The following is an 18,595-nucleotide window of genomic DNA, read 5'->3' on the forward strand; positions in this document are numbered from 1 at the left end:
TTATCAAGTCTTATATAATTTTTTTATTAAAGGATGTCAAGTTTGGGGAACTAAACCAAAAATATCAATAACCACAAGTGACCTTTAGTGGGAAACTATTGGTGCTTTTTAATAAATGTGCTGAGGAGAGTTCAAATCACAGCATAACAGACCTTATTTCAGTGAATTAATGCCATTTGTAATTTGTATATCATACAGCAGTATTGTTCAATCAGGGGAAGTCACAGTTGAAAAGCATTACATTTTAATTCCCTATGAGTAAACTGATAAGCAACTGTAAAAACATCACTGGAAGAAACATGGAAACAGCCAAGCATAACGAACTTACAGAAGGATAATTATCTCCAAATTTAGGAAGTACATTTACTTGCCTAACCACCTTTTCAAGCCTATGTTTAGCATACGTGCAAAAATAAAATACAACTACTGCAATTATTACTATCATTTTCTTCCGCCCTTAGGTGAGAAACACCTGACAGCCTCATGCTGAGCTATGCTAACAAAACTAAACCTTTCACTTTCTTTAATAGTAAAATTACCATTACTGAATCATTGTCATAAGAAAATGCATTCAAGTACATTACCACTTATTTTAAATAAACACCAATTTTGAAACAATCAACTTTGAAAAGCTGCATAAGTCTTTTTTTTTAATCCCTGATTACATTTCTTTATTCGCTGTGGTAGACTGAAACATTGTATTTTTAGAGACTATCACCTAATTTGTTTAAAAACAAAACAACAAACTTGTGTAATGTAAAACAGCAGTGAAGCATGAAATTGTATGCTTGTCGCTTATCTTCACTGTACGTAAGAACTGGGATAAAATATGGTACTTGTGCCACATGAGTACATGAGAAAACACAATTGACCCACAGCACTGAACACCGTTTACCAAGATAATACTCTATTAAATTCAAGCTTTGGACTTCACCTCAAGTCTGCATTCAGGCCACTAGAGCATTCCCTCCAAAGTCTTTGGGAGGCTTTGGACACAATCATCCCATAGTTAATAATGTGTGTAATTAACACTGAGTATGAGACTGCTAGCTTGACATCAGCTCCTGAAATTTAAGCTTATCTCAGTATATCCTAGAAAGTAATTTGTATACCACAGTGCCGAACAATTTCCATGCTATTGAAGTTTCTCCATCAAAAAAAAAAAAAGGATCAGATACGCAAAACAGAAGCTTCTCTGGGTTTTTTTAAAATCACCTTATTAAGCTAGTCCTGTTTATCCAATTATACACAAGTGCTGCAACCTTTCATCATTACATTTGATTAGCGGTATGCACATTACCTAAGAAGATAACATCTGAATTTCTTGTTATCTTCTAAAAGAAGTCACATTTAATACAGTAATTAGAAAAAAATCTTATCCCTATAAACATTAAAAAAAGCTACCAAGAATGGGTATTTTGCTAAATAGCTTACTTACATTTATAGGTGAACTACTTACAAAAGAGACATCAGAAAAGAACCTATATTCTGAATACAGTGACAAGAACAGTGTCTATAGCCCTTGCCAATACACCAAAACTAATCATGTGCTCGTTACAAACGGACTTCCGAACATGCCAGCCTTCGGTTTACGGATCAGCAGTTGGAGCTGCTGGTGTCTCTCACTCTCTGTTTGTATCCTGGTTTAGTTTCACCTTCATCATCCTTGTGTTGAGCTGGATCTTTCTCAGCGACCTGGTCTTTGGTTTGAGGTTCGTGTGTGGAAACAGGATCTAAAACTACAACCGGTTTGGCTTGTTTCCCACTGCCAATGTATTGTTTCCTGTATCCAGTGTTACTGGGAGGCCTAGGGGGTGAACAGTTAAACAAACAAACAAAAAATTAAAAGCAGAGAGAGAAAGCATTTATCTTTCCGTATTCCTGGATTCAGAGGAGCAAAAAACCCAAAACATTCTAAGTCTAGTCAACATGCAAAAAGTGGTCTTTGAGGTGCCAGCCATTAAAAAAAAAAAAAGCTATTAGATTACATCTTAGGAACACAAGGCCAGAAGAAAGGCGGAAAAAGTCAGAGCAATTAACTGCGGAAGTGTTAAAAAGCCAAGGCACCTACCTGCTTAATCGCACACTCTGCTCATAGAAGCACAAAGCTCACAGATCCTCTGTGCATACCGCCCCACTGCCTGCTGCCCCCCACTCCTGCCCCACCTCTGCTTAGCTGGAAGGAGGCAGGGAGCCCCTCCCTTGTGTGCCCAGGGCACATGGAGTTGCAGACTAGCTCTGAGGAGACTACATGGAGGAGGGAAATAAATCACCACCATCCCCCATGGGCAGCTGAGAGATGTGCCAACTGCTGCCGTTTGCTGGCAGGAACGACTCTGGTCAGACCTGGGGAGGAACGAGGGCGGATGGGAGAATCTAGAGGTACAGGGTCAGCTGAAATGCCGAGTTACCACTTTTTCTAAAAAGGAGAGTCACATTTGAGAAATTTCTTATTGAATTTCAAATGGCAGTTTCTTTTTCCACTGAGGTTTCCTCTCTTCTCTTCTGATGTAAGAAGCTACTGCTTCTCCAGCTAAATAGGCAGTAATTTCCTTGTGGAAATGGAGATGTCCTGAACACTCTTCTCTTGCCACGTGTCAGGAGATTAGGCTGTAGGCACCTAGTCCTCTCAGAAGACAGGACAGCAGCAACCATCTGAAGGGGCTGGACTGCTGATCTGATGCCTGGAGGTTGAGGGGTGTGTTGTAGGCAGGGCAGAGGCTATTCAGACTTATCTGGTCTTCCTGGTGGTTGCTAGGACGTTAACCATGACCCAGCACACCTCTGTCCCGTGTCCACCTCTGGATGTCAGGGTGAGTACTGATGAACTGCTGGCCAGGTCTCCCCACTACTCTACTAGTCCCCCTGATCAGTTGATGTCTATTATTCCCTGACCCCTAGGTCAGACCTGCTGGTTGACGCTCCCTTACTGCCTCATACTTCTCCCTTGTTGGACTTACCACAGTTACAGTTAAATAACCAGTTGTTAAATGTCTGTCTCTTTAAGTAACATGTAAGCATCCACGAGTTGGACTGTTTAGCTTTGTTCATAGTTATACGCCAGCACCCAGAGTAGACCCATTTGTGGAGTAAACAAATGAGCGAATACTAATGAACTACCATGCATGAAAGGCTCAGAATGAATGCTCAGAAACCAAGGCTTTTGTGTGAGCAGGTCTGGATACCTCTATTGTACAACAAAAGCAACAAGAACAAATGATCAACTGTTGAGACAAAGTGGCCTGCACGATCCAGCCACAGGTAACAAAACTCCAACCCAGGGACCACAGTTTTATCACCTAGCGCTATGAGAGCTGTCCTGATGTTTGAAAACCATTATAAGGCTTTCCAGTTACACTGTGTGACTTGATTATCATCAATAAGTAACTAGCACATAACTGTATGCTTTGGAGGAGTAAAAGCAGAGAGATGATCAGAGGCCTGAAAGTTACAACGTAGTGAGCACAGATTCCTTTATTTTTGCCTGAATCTGGCAACACCCTTTTCATTAGCAGACACCTCTGACACTGCCCACCTGCTCTGGCCAAAGATCCACTTCTCAAGATACCTGTTACTGTGTTTTGGCAATCACCATGGGATGAATTTACCCCAGTGGTATCTGGCTTGACTTTCTCTGACCTAGGGAACACATGAAAGACCGAATCCATGGTCGGAGAAGCAGAACCACCGTGAAAGGCCTACGGATTCACTATAGGTTAGACCTCAGGCAATGGAGAGAGCCAGTCAGGCAGTCTACGTGAGTCTGTGTACGATTCTGGGCCTGAAATCAGCATGTCGTGCAGGTGAGAAGCAGCAAGAAGCTGAGGACAAACAAGAGCCCCATCTCTTTCACAATCCCCAATCCTGAAGATGCAGGCGAGCTTCAGGGTAAACCTGGAGCCCTTCCACAGGGAATCACACATGCCTCTGGCTCAAGATCTGGGGAAGCTAGAAGGGGAGATGGGGGCAGCTGTGCCACATGCCAGCTAGGTGACAATGTGCATGAGCAGTAAAAGCACCTGCCCTACACACACTTTCAGAGCATTAAAAAAAAAAAAAAAGACTATTATGTCACTTACACTTCCTAAATCTCATGCCAATTTCTCTTGTGGTGAAGCCTAACCTGGAAACAAATGGGTATGAGAATTCAAGGGAATTCTAGAAAATGAAGTTCCAGCCTAGCTAAACTGTTACAGTCAACGTCACATAAAATCTGCCAGTCAAGTCCCTAGTCTGGTTCCGCAACACTGGGTCTAAGCCCATTGCTGGCTTAGACCAGGTAAGCTGGCCAGTCTGCTCGACACATGCAATGGAGGTATCCATCTCATTCCAGGTGAGCAATTTCCATCCACCCATACTGACCTTCATTCATCACTTTTGTAGAACTACCATGGATGTTTTCATGCCCACATGTGTCTGCAGGTGAAAGGGGTGGTGAACATATCCTAAAAATGCTTTCTTCATCAGCTGGAGGCTGAAAACTTCCAGGAAGTGCTCTTGGGGCTCCACAACAGCAACAAATGATGTTGACTCAACTGAAAGCTCAGAAACTCTGTATGGCCAGGCTCAATTTTCCTGGAATTGTCTCGGTCCAGAGAATTGCTGTTCTTTCCTGAAGTAGGCTTCTCAATAACTAATAGATTAATCTATTATTAAGTCACCTGTAGGCTCCAGTTTGAGAACTCCTTTGCTTGTCACTGAACTCGGCACAGTGGAAAACTTCTTTGACTCTATGCGTTGAGAATCAGAGTTAACTAGTTTCTTAAAGATAATGACCACTGGCTTGTAATTCCAAAGGGTTGAAGCTAAAAGGGACTATGGCAATCATCTAGTCCAACTGGTTCTTTTACAGATAAGGAAAATGAGGTTTGGAGAGGGGAGGAGCAAGACCTAAAATTATACAGCTTATCGGTGGCAGACCTAAGACAAGAATCAGAAGTTCCTATCTCCCTGTTCCTGATTCTCCCATAATATCACATAGCTTTTTACCAAAGGCATCTTCTAAAAACACAATGATGATGCCACAGGCTAATTCTGGTATGTTTACAGATTCTTTCTGAATCCTTGGTTTCACCTGCATGTTTCAGATCTATAAATACAAAATTCATCCCTTGTTTTCTTTCTTTCCTTTGTGACTTAAACCTAGCTCTTCCTGGTTTGACATCATTAAGTCCATTCCTGGTTCCCATGGGGAAGCAGCCCAGGGCTCCTTCTGGAATGAGGGGCCTCATTGTACCTCCAGTCCCATCTTATGGGGAGAGCCAGAAAGCCCCCCAGTGATGGTGCTCAGAACCCAGGCTCCTGCTCTAGGCAGCCACAGTGGCAGTTCTAGAAGGTTAAATCTGAGGCTTCTCCCCAAGGTGAAAAATCCCAGGTGCTCAAACACAACAATCCAATAGGAACTGCAGTATACCACTGTCTGGTTCAGTTTTTCTACTTTAATTTGTCTAAGAGCAATGATCCCAAATAAGGAATTAAAGTCAGTATCCATAAAAAGGATGGCAGACCTTCTCCTGTAAGCTGCAAAATCTCCAAGCAAAGCTTAAATTTTAGAGCTGACATGAAGACTCAAATCATGGACTGTTCAGGCTGAGGGATTACTGACATGAACCAGTCCATCCTTCTCATTTGTCAGGTGAAGACACCAAAGAATAGTGGGTTAAATGCTTGTGTGGGCACACAATTTGTTAATAGCAGATAAGGATTAACATTGTGGCATCTTGACTTCCTGTCAAGTATTTTTTTTCTTACCACAACAGAGTAGCAGTGATTTTTTGATCCATTCAAATAGGTGTTTTTGTGAGTCATTTTCAATCATTTGTTAAGTGCTATTCCAAGACAAAAAGAAAAACCAAAAAGCAAAATAAAAGCTAGGAGAAAATATACTAATCTATGCCACTCTATGAAGCCTAATGCCCAAGTACTGGGGCAGGCCAAAAAATTCATTTGGGTTTTCCCATAACATCTTACAGAAAAACCCAAATGAACTTTTTGGCCAACTCAACACTACTTGGTTGCCCTTTCAGAAAGCAGTTACTTTTCCCTGCCTGCAAGAGGGCCAGAAGGTGAGGCTGGGGCAGATGGGGCCACTTGCTAGTAAAAGGGAAAACCTGACTCCAGCTGGTACTGGTACCAGAAGAATCAGAACAATTGCAAACGGTAATGCCCAAAATTGAACTTTATAATAAAGGGACTCAGTGATTTCTCAGACTGTGTTACAAGAGATGAAAGTGCAGCTTTCTAATTCTTAAAAAAGCACATCATTGTTTGCATTCAATGAAATTTCATTCAAAATCAACTTTCCACGTTCCAATTATATTCAACAACATTCTAGCTAACATTTCAGCTTCAATTCAAATTAACTAATGCCCTCAAAGAGCCCTAATAGACATGGTTCTGAGCTCAATTGAATACAATCAAAGCTCATGAAATGAAGGGGGGAAAATGCTTATTTCATGCAAATTTTGCATATCACTCAAGCTTAATTTTACTGATAATATAAAGGTGGGACATTTTGAACATTACAGTGAACGAAACTTTTAAGCGGCGAGAGTTATTTTATAAAATGCTACCTCTGAAAAGCTGATTGCCAAACAGTATAAAAACGGTTTGAGGCATAAATGCCAAGTTCATTTCTATTTCACTTCTGAGGTAACTATCTTTCAAATCGCAACAGCTGGACTATTTAACACAGTCTGGTGAATCAAAGTATAGTTCTTCTCTGGTCTCCCAGTGGGATGCCTGCATTAGTCGGTGGCAGCCATCCAACAGATGACGCACAGCCGGACGGTCTGAACTCTGCTTCATTTACAACAAAAATGGATAAAGCCGCAATCATATTTACCACCTTCAAGGACAGAAAACGGAAAGATTTAAATGTGTCTTTATAAAGTAGTTTCTTGGGAAAACTCCAAAAAGGAAGTCCGTTTTATATTTTCGCTTGTGTAAAAATAAGAAGTCTCGCTGCCCGCCCCCCGCCCCCCGGCCCATCCCCAAGCCTTTACAGAGTTGCTGCAGCAGTGAAGGGCAGTGGCACTGCGACCAGAGCTAGTTCTGTTTCCCTTAGACGTCCCGTTTTTCAGGACATTTTAACACACTTGTTCAAAATTTCCCCAAATCGAGTTTCAAACAAGAGATGAAACTTTCTATATTATTGCTCATTCTACTACTTTTAAATATCATGAAGGTAGAATGAAACTAATTCTCTTTGGCTTTGTGTACTTTTTGAAACTGCATTAAGCTCAAAGAATAAATTAGTTGGCCAATTTGGGTCAGCTTCTGTTTGAGGGGAAAATAGATATACTTTTAAATTATGAAAAATAAATACTGTTAAGCAGCAGAATACCGCCACGCACAGATGAAAATCTGACATCACCTTCTGGATGCTGATTTGCTGTCAGGATTAACAAGAATCCCTTTTTAACAGAGGTTAACAATGGCTGGGCAAAGACTTGTGTGTCCACGTTGAGCCACAGTTTCTTTGGTGGAGTAACTGCAGCATAGCTTCTCAATGCACAGGTTACCTCCCAGACCACAGTGAATGCTACGAAGGCTTGTCCCAGTTCTTTTATTCCTCCAGTGTAAGCTGGGCTCTGCACATTTACAGATTCCAAATACACTGGCCCAGGGAGGCCAGGAAACTGGACCTTTCTCACCAGCAAAATCAATGATAAAGCATGAGCTAAGACTGATTGTAGCTCAGGCAAAGATTCTTTTTTTAAATGTGTATGATACTTTGGGGGGCTACTTATAAAGATTTTTGTAATTTTGTACAACTTAAGTCACCGTGGAAAATTCACTGAGATCTCAGCTATGAAATGTGAATGCTATCTAAAAAAGAAATTTTAAGGGACATAAAGTCTTCCACCAGAATCACCATCTATAACACGGGCACCTCAAGAAAGCTGTCATGCACAAAATGTTTGTATTTTCATTCATAATTTTCAGAAAAATATTTTTAAATTTTAAGAGACTTTTCTTTAAATTTACTATATTAAATACTTTAAACTCTCTTTTAAGATGGTAAGTTGTGAAGAATTCAGTGTGCTACTTTTCATATAGTTATATGACGAAATATATTTCAGATGAAAAGCATTTATCAGGTTTCAGAAGTTAAATCAATTTATCCTCATATCTGAAACTACACTTAACTTTTAGCCAGAACTTCTATTTGAATAAATTTTAAGTCTCCACAACTCCACTATAGAAAAATAAAAGGAAACACAAATACTGCAGAGACTACTGAAAGATGTTTAAAATAAATGACAAAGCACCAAAAGCAATTTGGTTCTCCATGCCAAAATGATATATTTTATGCTAAGTTTCTAAAAATCATACGTGTTGGCAACGGGAGGCAAATGTTACAAGGCAATTCATTCTTTGAGAGAACTGAGAATTGCTCAGCTGTATTTTTAACAGTTATTCTGAGATTTACTCAACAGAATTTTAACACTGGGTATAACAGAGCCTCAACAATTAATCTGGAAGCATTTGCTGTCTGTGGAGCAACTCGGAACACCTGTGAGACAAAACCGACAGGCCGGTCTTCTGGGCAGCCCACAGGAAAACTCCTACGGAGGGGGCTGAGTGAGGCAATCTCCACTTCCAGAACATCCAGTTGTTCTGCTAATTTTGTTGTTAAAACTTAATTGTCCATGTGCAGGCACACATGGAGAACCTTTGTCATAGTGCTTAGCTGAGCAGAGCTGTTTCCTGCAGTGTCCGTACACAATTCAGGGGTACTAAGATTACAGTGGAGAGCACAGCAAATCCTTTAATTGTATAAGAGCATCAGATTAAGCAGCAACGGCCATGCAGTTCATTCTGCTAGCTAGTCATCTCTTCTCAGAAACAAACGTTTACTAAGTACACGGAAGGTGCCCTCCTTTCTCTGCTCTACACCACACAAGCAAACACACGCACACACCCACACGCACACACACACAAAAGGAAAGAAAAGAGGTGGGGGAAGGGGATGGGAGTAACAGGAAAAAAACACACACACACACACTCTGTCCACCACAAGGACTAAAAGAACTTGGCTCTATTCTATCTGAACAAAATGTTGACTTGAAAGAAATAGCTGTATGACCAACCAAGTTAACTTCCAGGTGAGATTTGAGACAATTTTAGGCCAAGCTTCCCTAAAAATAAGTTGAGGATCTTAATTTCTACTTGGCAACATATTTCAAAAGCTGAAATTCTACAGCTCTAATGCAAAAGAGCAATTTCATTTTTCTACATCCATTTCACACTGGAAATAATGGGGAAAAACCTGAAGAGAGACTACTTAAAAGTCAATCGATCTTTTAATTCAAACCCAGAAATGGCAATTAGATTTTCTTTTTCTTTCATAGAAACATTTGGCTGATTATACTAACCATCAGACATCTAAAATTTATCTTTTATCAACTATACTTCGGTAGTCAACTGTTAATGGCTCAAACAAGATGAACTCTCACAAAAATAAATCTGTGTGGGGCCAAAAGTCACATGTATTTAGAGATACCATAGATCTAGAAATTAAACGCAAATTGAAATAAAAATGGCTTCACTGGAAATGGTCATTTTTCTATTGAAATTGAAGTCCTGTAATTGCTACATTGGTTCTTTTTTTTTTTTTTTTTAATTCTTCTATGGGGCACAATGTGACCTGTTTTGACCTCCCAAACAAAAAAGGTAAGCTAGCCGCCTGTCTGATGGTTAAAAAGGAAATTTTAAAAAGCCTGATAAAGCTTAGGGTTTGGGGGAGATCTGGGACTGAAGAGAAGCATGATGAATTAGAGAAGTGTTAACTGGAAGGTCTCTGGCAATTGTGGCTTAAAAGCATCTTTAAGAATGGCCAAGAGATGAGGATATAGCTACAAGATTACTGCAAATCACACCAATTACAACAGAAACTGGGTTCTCCCCTGTGAAACAAGGTTTTAGAAATAAACTGGATGAAATGAAAAATCATCCATGAGGTTGACCACTTTGTTTAATTGTAACTGTCAGGAGGATATTCACCTTTCTAAAAGTAACTAATAGAAAAAGTGAACATAGATGAATAAAGCTCAGTACAGACAAGTAAGGCCACTTCTAAGATGAGGCTGTTCAGAGACAGAAAGGCAAGATGGTGAAAACACAAGAAACCGCTGGGCCTCTGCCTGACTGTGCTGCAGAACTCTCGTAAGATCTGCTTACTTCCTTCTCCATGCTGCCGGCCCATTTGTCCTGCCTTTCTTTATAACTACCCATCTTTCTATAAGAGATGTCCCAAAATATGACGACCAATGGACACTACAGCCCAAACTCAAAGGAGCTAACGGGGAACTGACCAAAGGTGGAGTTGACTGACAGAGGTACAGCACGAAGTGGCTACAACAATGAAATTTATTTGGGGCTGTAGAATGTATGTTTTGAAAAAACAGTATTCACAGTGATTCATCTTTATATTATCACATTATCATTTAGTAAAACATCTTTCTAATCCAATGGTTACAGTCAGATACGTTCAAGGTACTTGACTTCTGGGAATGAACTAATCTTAAGCATGCTTGAAATGTCAATAAATTAAAAAATTCATAAATGAAACTTGGGCTTCCCTAATGGCTCAGTGCTAAAGAGTCCTCCTGCCAGTGCAGGAGATGCAGGTTCAATCTCTGGGTCAGGAAGATCCCCTGGAGGAGGAAATGGTAATCTACTCCAGTATTCTTGCCCAGAAAATCCCATGGTCAGAGGAACCTGGTGGGTTACAGTTCATGGGGTCAGAAAAGACTTGGACACAACTCAGGGACTAAACAACAACAAATGAAATTTATGCCAAAGTCTAAAGGAACTAAGGGTGGGATTCTAATGTATTAATTTCCAAAGTTTACTTGTGAAGCATGCTCCTTTACTGGACATTTGACAACATTAAAACAATTTCTTTCCAAATTCCTTTCCAGCTACTCTTTCAAGTCTTCTTGCTAATTTAGATGGACTCTGCCTTTCAGAATTCTTGGTTTTACTGGGTAACATTTTCTTTCCATGGCAAAAGATATTTTAATCGTTTAGGTTAGTCTTAGGAAGAGGAAAGATAAAAGAGATTACACCATCTAAGAGTAGGCAGGGTCAGAGGAGCAGGATGTGAGAAACATAGGCCAAATGAACTACACTGGTTCCTATAGGGGAAACCTTATAGTCATTTTCTTTGCTTCCATTCCTAGAGCTCTGAATACACTCAATGAATATGCTGTCATTCAAAAGCATGGGCTTTAAAGTTAGAGTGAAAAAGGTTCAAATAAAATCTGACCAACTATTGAGTGGGAATAGAATTTTGGGCAAATTATTTATGCCACTAAAACTCAGTTTTCTCATCTGTAAAATGGAGATAATGTCCAATCTGTACCTTTGGGAGAATCAAAGAATAAATGTTAGTGAAACATTAGTAACAACAACAAAACATTACAGAAGCAAATTCCAAAACTCGGAACCTCCAAATTGGAAACTGGCGCCATTACTCACAGCCTCCATTGGATATCTTACGCTGCTCTAAGTTGCTTCAGTTGTGTCCGACTCTCTCCAACCCTGTGGACTGTAGCCCACCAGGATCCTCTGTCTATGGGATTCTCCAGGCAAGAATACTGGAGTGGCTTATCATGCCCTCCTCCAGGGGATCTTCCCCACACAGGGATTGAACCCACGTCTCCTATGTCTCCTGCACTGGCAGGTGGGTTCTTTACCACTAGTACTACCTGGAAAAGTCCATCAGACATCTTGCCTACAGCAATTTAAGCACATTTCCTCTCAGTGAATGTTGCTATAATATGGATACATATTAATATATATTGATGAAGAGTAACAGAAAACATTAACTTAAAAACAGGTGAACCATATACAATGGAAGGTTATAAGCTTTCATTCCCAAATGTTTTCCCAATTCACTTCACTTATGTCAATCAAGAACATCAGGCTTTGCCATTCTGTTGATAATAGAGCTAATGTGTCTCACAGGATACAATAGAAGACAACTTTACCCATACTTAGGTATTATACTGCATTTTCTTACTTATTGCTCAATTTATGTTTGCTACTGAAATATTAATTTCCTACCTACCCTTTAATCAATGCCCCAGATTATGTAAATGTGGAACCAGTCAACCTAACTAGAGTTAAAGAAACATGCTTTGATTTTCCTGTATTACACAGTACTTTTCTGTACATGTGGTTGGATGTCATGGGTCTGAGTCACATTTTTTTTAAATGCATTTGTAATGGTGGCAAACTGATGGCTATTTCCAAATATTGAGTCAGTGTGCAAAAGGCAAGTCATTTGGGAACATGTTGAACATACAGTGGTGGTTAAAATGGATCATATAGTTTCTTGACCAAAATGAACACTGACACTAATTCTCTCACAGGACTCGCTGAGTGGCTCTAAAGCACTCTACTTCTCATCTGCTTTTTCCACTCCAAATTAAATGGACAGGAAAGACCTTCCGATTTACCTCCTCTGTGGTCAGGTATCTCTAATCCAAGTAGGTCTAAAAGCATCTGGAGCAGTAGTGACAGAGCTGGAATGAGTATCCTGGCTCCGAAGGACAACAGTCATTTCCATTTGGATTTGTAAGTTCCCCTGATATAGTTTGAAAATTAAAAATTTTCAAGAAATTATTTTACATTTCTAGGTTTGCGTTTTTCTGTAAATCTATGTTTAGAGACATATTAGGAGTAGAAAATATGTGCTTAACTCTTTTCTTTTCTTAACTGTGAACATTTTTATCAAGCAACCACATGTGTGAGGGATTATTGGGCTTCCCTGGTGACTAAGATGGTAAAGAATCTGCCTGCAATGCAGGCTCAATCCCTGGGTCTGGAAGATCCCCTAGAGAAGGGAATGGCTACCCACTCCAGTATTCTTGCCTGGAGAATTCCACGGACAGAGGAGCCTGGCGGGCTACATACAGTCCATGGGGTCGTGAAGAATCAAACATGACTGAGCGACTAACACTTTCACTCACTGGGGTTCTAGATCTGAAAGAGAATCTAGAGAGTACCTCAACTATTTGCCTCCATTTTAAACAAGAAAAACAAAAACAAAACAGAATAAAAGTTACATGATTTTCCCAAGGAAACCTGGACCAGTCAATAACCCAGGTGTGCAGTATCTAAGCTTTCAACTCTAACTTTTGTCTCTGATCGTCCAGTAATGGCCCAGCATTATAATTAAGATAGAAAAGGAATGTGTTGAAATACTTTTCATTATTATTTAATTTACATGCTGCTGCTGCTGCTGCTGCTAAGTCGCTTCAGTTGTGTCCAACTCTGTGCGACCCCAGAGACAGCAGCCCACCAGGCTCCCCCGTCCCTGGGATTCTCCAGGCAAGAATTCTGGAGTGGGTTGCCATTTCCTCCTCCAACGCATGAAAGTGAAAAGTGAAAGGGAAGTTGCTCAGTCGTGTCTGACTTGTAGCGACCTCATGGACTGCAGCCCACCAGACTCCTCCGTCCATGGGATTTTCCAGGCAAGAGTACTGGAGTGGGGTGCCACTGCCTTCTCCGTAATTTACATGACAACCCTACAAAGTTACCCTCATCATCCACGTGAGGAACCAGTCACTGGTTAAATAACTTGCCTGAGGCCGTAAAGATAATATAGCTAGCAAACCCATGATATCATTGTAGAGCTGGCATTCTGGAAATAATTCGAAGCTACTTGCCACCCTGAGCATATGTGGGAAAACACTGGTTTATAAACCTGACCACACTGTGCTTCCTTGTTACTCCTTGCCCACTCTACAGGCTTCTACTGATGAAAATGCAACTCATTCTTGTGCATTTGACAAAACTGTGCAACACTCAGTTTATTTCCAGGTACTGTGGCTATAAAAAAGTAATGAAAGTTATCTTTTTAAAATTTTGTAATTTGGAATTTTCCCTATTTTATATTGACCAACATGGCCATTGATTAGCTTGAATCAATGAGTCTTACTCTATTTTAACACAGTCAGTTTACTCTGGATCAGCTGCAGAGAGCATGAGAGCAAAAATAAAGCTTATACTCTTCATTTGCTTGGCCAGCTCCTTACCTCTCATAGTATAAAGGGAGATTATAAACATAATTCCTACCTGAACAATTACTAATCAGAATTAATGAAATTCAAATTCAGTTAGATTTAAGATATTATTACCAGATAGTACATACTTATTGGGCTTTCCAGGTGGTGCTAGTGGTAAAGAACCTGCCTGCCAATGCAGGACACATTTCGGGTTTGATCCCTGGGTTGAGGAGATTCCCTGGAAGAGGACATGGCAACCCACTCCAGTATTCTTGCCTGGAGAATCTCATGGACAGAGGAGCCTAGAGGGCTACAGTCCACAGCGTGACAAAGAGCTGGACACGACTGAAGCGACTTGGCACACACACATATACTTATTAGAAATAATTAAGAGGACACAGATATTCCTAAAGCTATTATTAAGGGAGAAATAGAAACAATTAGATTTCTCCAAGTCCCGATTATCTTCTTTTTCATTTTTCTTCAGAAAAACAAACAAAAAACCTTGCTTGCGCAGGCTGGTGACAAGAATGTTAATTAATTCTTACAACGAAGTATCAGAGGTGTCTCCTGCCATTTCCTAAGTCCCTAAGAAATAAACCCATGTATCTCTGTGTCTACAATTTACCAAACAGGACTTACTCAGTTATTTGGAACACACACATATAATTTTAGGGATTTATTAAAAGGAAAATAAACTTTCTGGGAAGAGCTTGATGCTATTTAATTTTCTGGATAAGTGAAGATCTTACACAGAAAACATCTATGTTTCTTCCTTCACTTTACAAGGTTTCTTAGTAGTTAGCAAACTTTCCTGTCCGCTTGAGGCCAATCAAATGAGCACAGGTGAAACACTCTTTTACAACTGGGCATTCTGCAGTCTCTGGTCACTCTATCTTGTATAGCTACAAAGATGCAAAGAAGTGAAAGTGAAGTCGCTCAGTCGTGTCCGACTCTTTGCAACCCCATGGACTGTAGCCTACCAGGCTCATCCCTCCATGGGATTCTCCAGGCAAGAGTACAGGAGTGGGTTGCCACTTCCTTCTCCAGGGGATCTTCCCGACCCAGGGATCGAACCCGGGTCTCCTGCATTCCAGGCAGACGCTTTAACCTCTGAGCCACCAGGGAAGCCCAAAGATGCAGAAGACATGAAAAACTGAGCTCAACGTAAATGACTCCAGGGCATTTTTAAAAGGTTTAAAAAACCAAATGAGCAACCAAAGAAACCAAAATATCTAATATTTGGGTACACATATATCTGTATATGTGTGACTGTTGAATAATGGGGTAACGTAAGTTAACTGAGTTGATATTCTGTTTCACTAATAAAAAAGTGTATTTATTCATTCATTTAGTCAGTAAGTATTTCCTGAGAGCCTACCATAAGGCAGGAATTTCTCCAGGTGTTTGAAATATATGAGTAACAAAAAATTTCCTATCCTCATGGAGTTTATATTCTAGGAGGGGAAGAGAAAAAAACAAGCATATATATATATATATATATATATATATATAAACAAAGTATATAGCATGTTAAAGGTAACAGTCATGGGGAACATGGAGTCGGATAAGGGTTTTAAACTGCAAATAAGAACTGCAGTTTACAGGAGTTGAGTTATAGTTTTAAATAGGTGGTTAGCATAGGTCTCACTTTGAAAAGTTGACATGTGAGCAAAGAAATGATGGAGGTGACATAGTGTAGCGACTGGAGGAAGGGCATCCCAGACAAAGGGAAAGAAAAGCAAAGAACTAGGGTAGAAGGAATGACACTAGGGCAGAGAGGCCAAAGTGGGGCTCAGAAGGAAGCATAAGAACGGCAGGGACTCGTGTGTATGTGTGTACACGTGCATACATGTGCACAAAAAATAATGTTATGTATTAGAGGCTACTGTGATTGGTATCCTCTGTTGACCTTGACACTGCTGAGCGACTAACACTGGACCTTGACCTTGATTACCTGTCAAGAGACAATAAAGCCACTCACCTGAAATACAGTATGGTGGTGCTGCCACAGCTCAAGATAATGGTGCCACTGTCTTTTTGTTTTTTAGTTGCTAAGTCGTGTCTGACTCTTCTGTGACCCCATGGACTGCAGCCTGCCAGGCTCCTCTGTCCAGGCAAGAATACTGGAGCGGATTGCCATTTCCTCCTCCTGATCTTCCTGACCAGGGACTGAACCTGCTTCTCCTGCATGCCCTGAATTGCAGGTGGATTCTTTATAGCTGAGCCACCAGGGAAGCTGATCTCACTTCAAAGTGACAATTCAGATCCATGAGGTAAGACAATGTTGTTGCCTCTACCTTATGGCTAGTATAACAGAGTAAACCTATATAACAAAGTGAACCTATCGGTCAAAGCCAGCCAGAAATAATCCCGGAAATAACCCTTCTCATTCCCGGTAGCTAAACCACTTTCAGGAGATCCTGAGAAATCACATGGGTTTTTTAACTTTTCAAGCTCGCATCCAACTACACTAAGTTAAACTTCTTTTACTCATTAAAAAGCTAGGTTTAAACACAAATGATTTGAAGTGCATCTGTTTGGGAAGTGAATAATTACCATGGACATACACAAGATACTTGGATTGATTTGGATGATTGTACTTAAGAAACACATTTTTCAGAAAGCCATTCTTCTTTGCTAAATGGCTGTCAATATGAAAATGCATGGCGTTGGCTATTTCAGAGAAAGCATGTCAAGAACTGAATAATCAAGCGTTAGGTTACAAAGTTTAAAAGTTAATACAGCAGCACAGAGTATTTGTAGTAGTGCTTTAAGTAGATAAATTAAATTGAAACGTGTCTCTTAAGCAGTCATTGAACAAGCAAGATGAGAAATAAATTGAGCTTCACATAGGCCTTTATGGTGTCTAACAACTGTGTCTGTCAACACATGGATCCTTTTCACTGTCAATTCAGCACACATTTTGCAGACCTTGGGCCTGCAATTATTTCATTTCCTTTCTTGGAAATGTAATTTCCACTTACTTTTGGAGAATAAAAGGCAGACAAAAGGAGGAAGGAGTTGCAGTATTTTCTGATTAAGATTATCTGTGTAAAATGGTAAAGGAAAAAAAAAATCTATACACACACATACACACTGAAGCATTTCTCAGAAACTAACTTGTCTCAGCCAAATTGCTTTTGTGTCTGGATATTGGTTCAAATGTAGCCAGACTGCTGATGTCAAATTAGGTGCTAAACAAATGTAATAGGAAAGATGAAGAATGAATATAGATCATCTTTCTGTTAGAACTGTTCAAATGACTCCCGTCAAAAGAAGGAAATGCATGACTGCAGGAGAAAATGTACTTTTAAACACAATGAAATTAGATAAAACTGTAAATCAGCGAAGAAGGTCATTCATTCCAAAAGAAGGGGGAAAAGTTAATAGTACCAATAAGAGAAATACAAGACTGGAAGAAAATACCCGTTGGCAAAAATAGATCTAAACTGAATTTCAACTTCATTTGTCCAGGCTTCACCTTAAAACTAAGACAGGTAGAGTTACAAAAAAAAGGGGGAGTTCTTTCTTTCCTGATAGAACAGGAAATCAGAGGTTTAATTAACCGTGATTACAATATTCGCTGATCTGATTTGTCTCACCTCTTCCTTTTCTTTGTGTGACAAACCAGCTGACATCCTGGCAAGAGAACTAAAGCAAAACTAGACTAATTTCAAAAAGAGCTTGCCATTGTTATAAAACAAATTGATCCTCCACCAGAACTGTCTAAAGCACATTCAATAGCAGGATTAACTCTTTAACAATCAAAGTGCCACTTTCAAGCCAGGTAACTCTTTACATAGCATGTCTTCAATCTCAGGACACAGCAATATTAAGGCACATCTTTAATTGAGAATCAGAAAATAAGGTTGTAAAAACGTACCCTTCAAAGTAAGTTTGAAGACCTAGTATCTTCTCAAAGATCTAATATCTTCTCTGGCCACTCATGAACCATTAAGAGGAATGATCTAAGTATTTAATCTTGAAAGAATGATTAAATGTCTTCTGATGCTGAATAAGGATCATCGAAGTCAATTCTTTGTGTAGAAGAAGAATCAGATTACCAAACCAGTTAGGGATGGACTTCTCTTTATACACATTTGCTTTGCATCAGCATTAGACCTCTAAAGCTAGGAGCCTAGAATCAAAAGCTGGCTCATCAAACAGAGGAAGAAGAGTATCTATTGGCTAACCAAATCAAAAGCTCTCTAAAAGAGAAACAAAGCAAAGTAGCACACAAATTAGTCATCACAGATTTCTTCTACATACTACTTAGTAAAGAGCATCATTACTTACTGAAATGTAACCTTGGAACTTGAGCATCCTTCCCATTTACACGACCCTTCACCTGGCTCAGGTGTTGGGGGGGGCGGGCTGTTGAATTCTGCCTCCAGAGTTTTCTTGTTCAAGGCTGTTTTTGTTACACTGGATACAGAACCCAACACAGGCATGGATTTGGACTCTGAGGTGGCTAATATTCCAGTTGGACCTTAAAACCAAACACATACCTCAAGTTTAATAATTCTGTTCGATGCTTATTAATATGGAACTGAAAAACAGATTAGCTGAAA

At 39.9% G+C, this 18,595-nt stretch overlaps 1 protein-coding gene across 3 annotated transcripts in view; it reads right to left on the bottom strand.

Annotated features, from left to right (window-relative positions):
• Positions 1–18,595, bottom strand: part of SHTN1 (shootin 1) — a 120,340-nt gene continuing 101,745 nt past the window's right edge. For 2 of the 3 annotated variants that reach the window (XM_086377092.1, XM_086377091.1), the window contains exons 16-17: positions 18,321–18,513; positions 1–1,807 (exon numbers count right to left, since the gene is read on the bottom strand). In XM_086377092.1, the coding sequence (XP_086233218.1) occupies positions 1,597–1,807; positions 18,321–18,513 (404 nt within the window). In that variant the 3' untranslated portion in view covers positions 1–1,596. The remainder of the gene's footprint in view (positions 1,808–18,320; positions 18,514–18,595) is intronic. The other variant, XM_086377093.1, reaches the window with a different exon arrangement.

Source organism: Bos grunniens, chromosome 26, assembly GCF_055505025.1.
Source record: "Bos grunniens cultivar Pamir isolate PY7600 chromosome 26, Bosgru_T2T1.0, whole genome shotgun sequence".
NCBI lineage: Eukaryota > Metazoa > Chordata > Mammalia > Artiodactyla > Bovidae > Bos > Bos grunniens.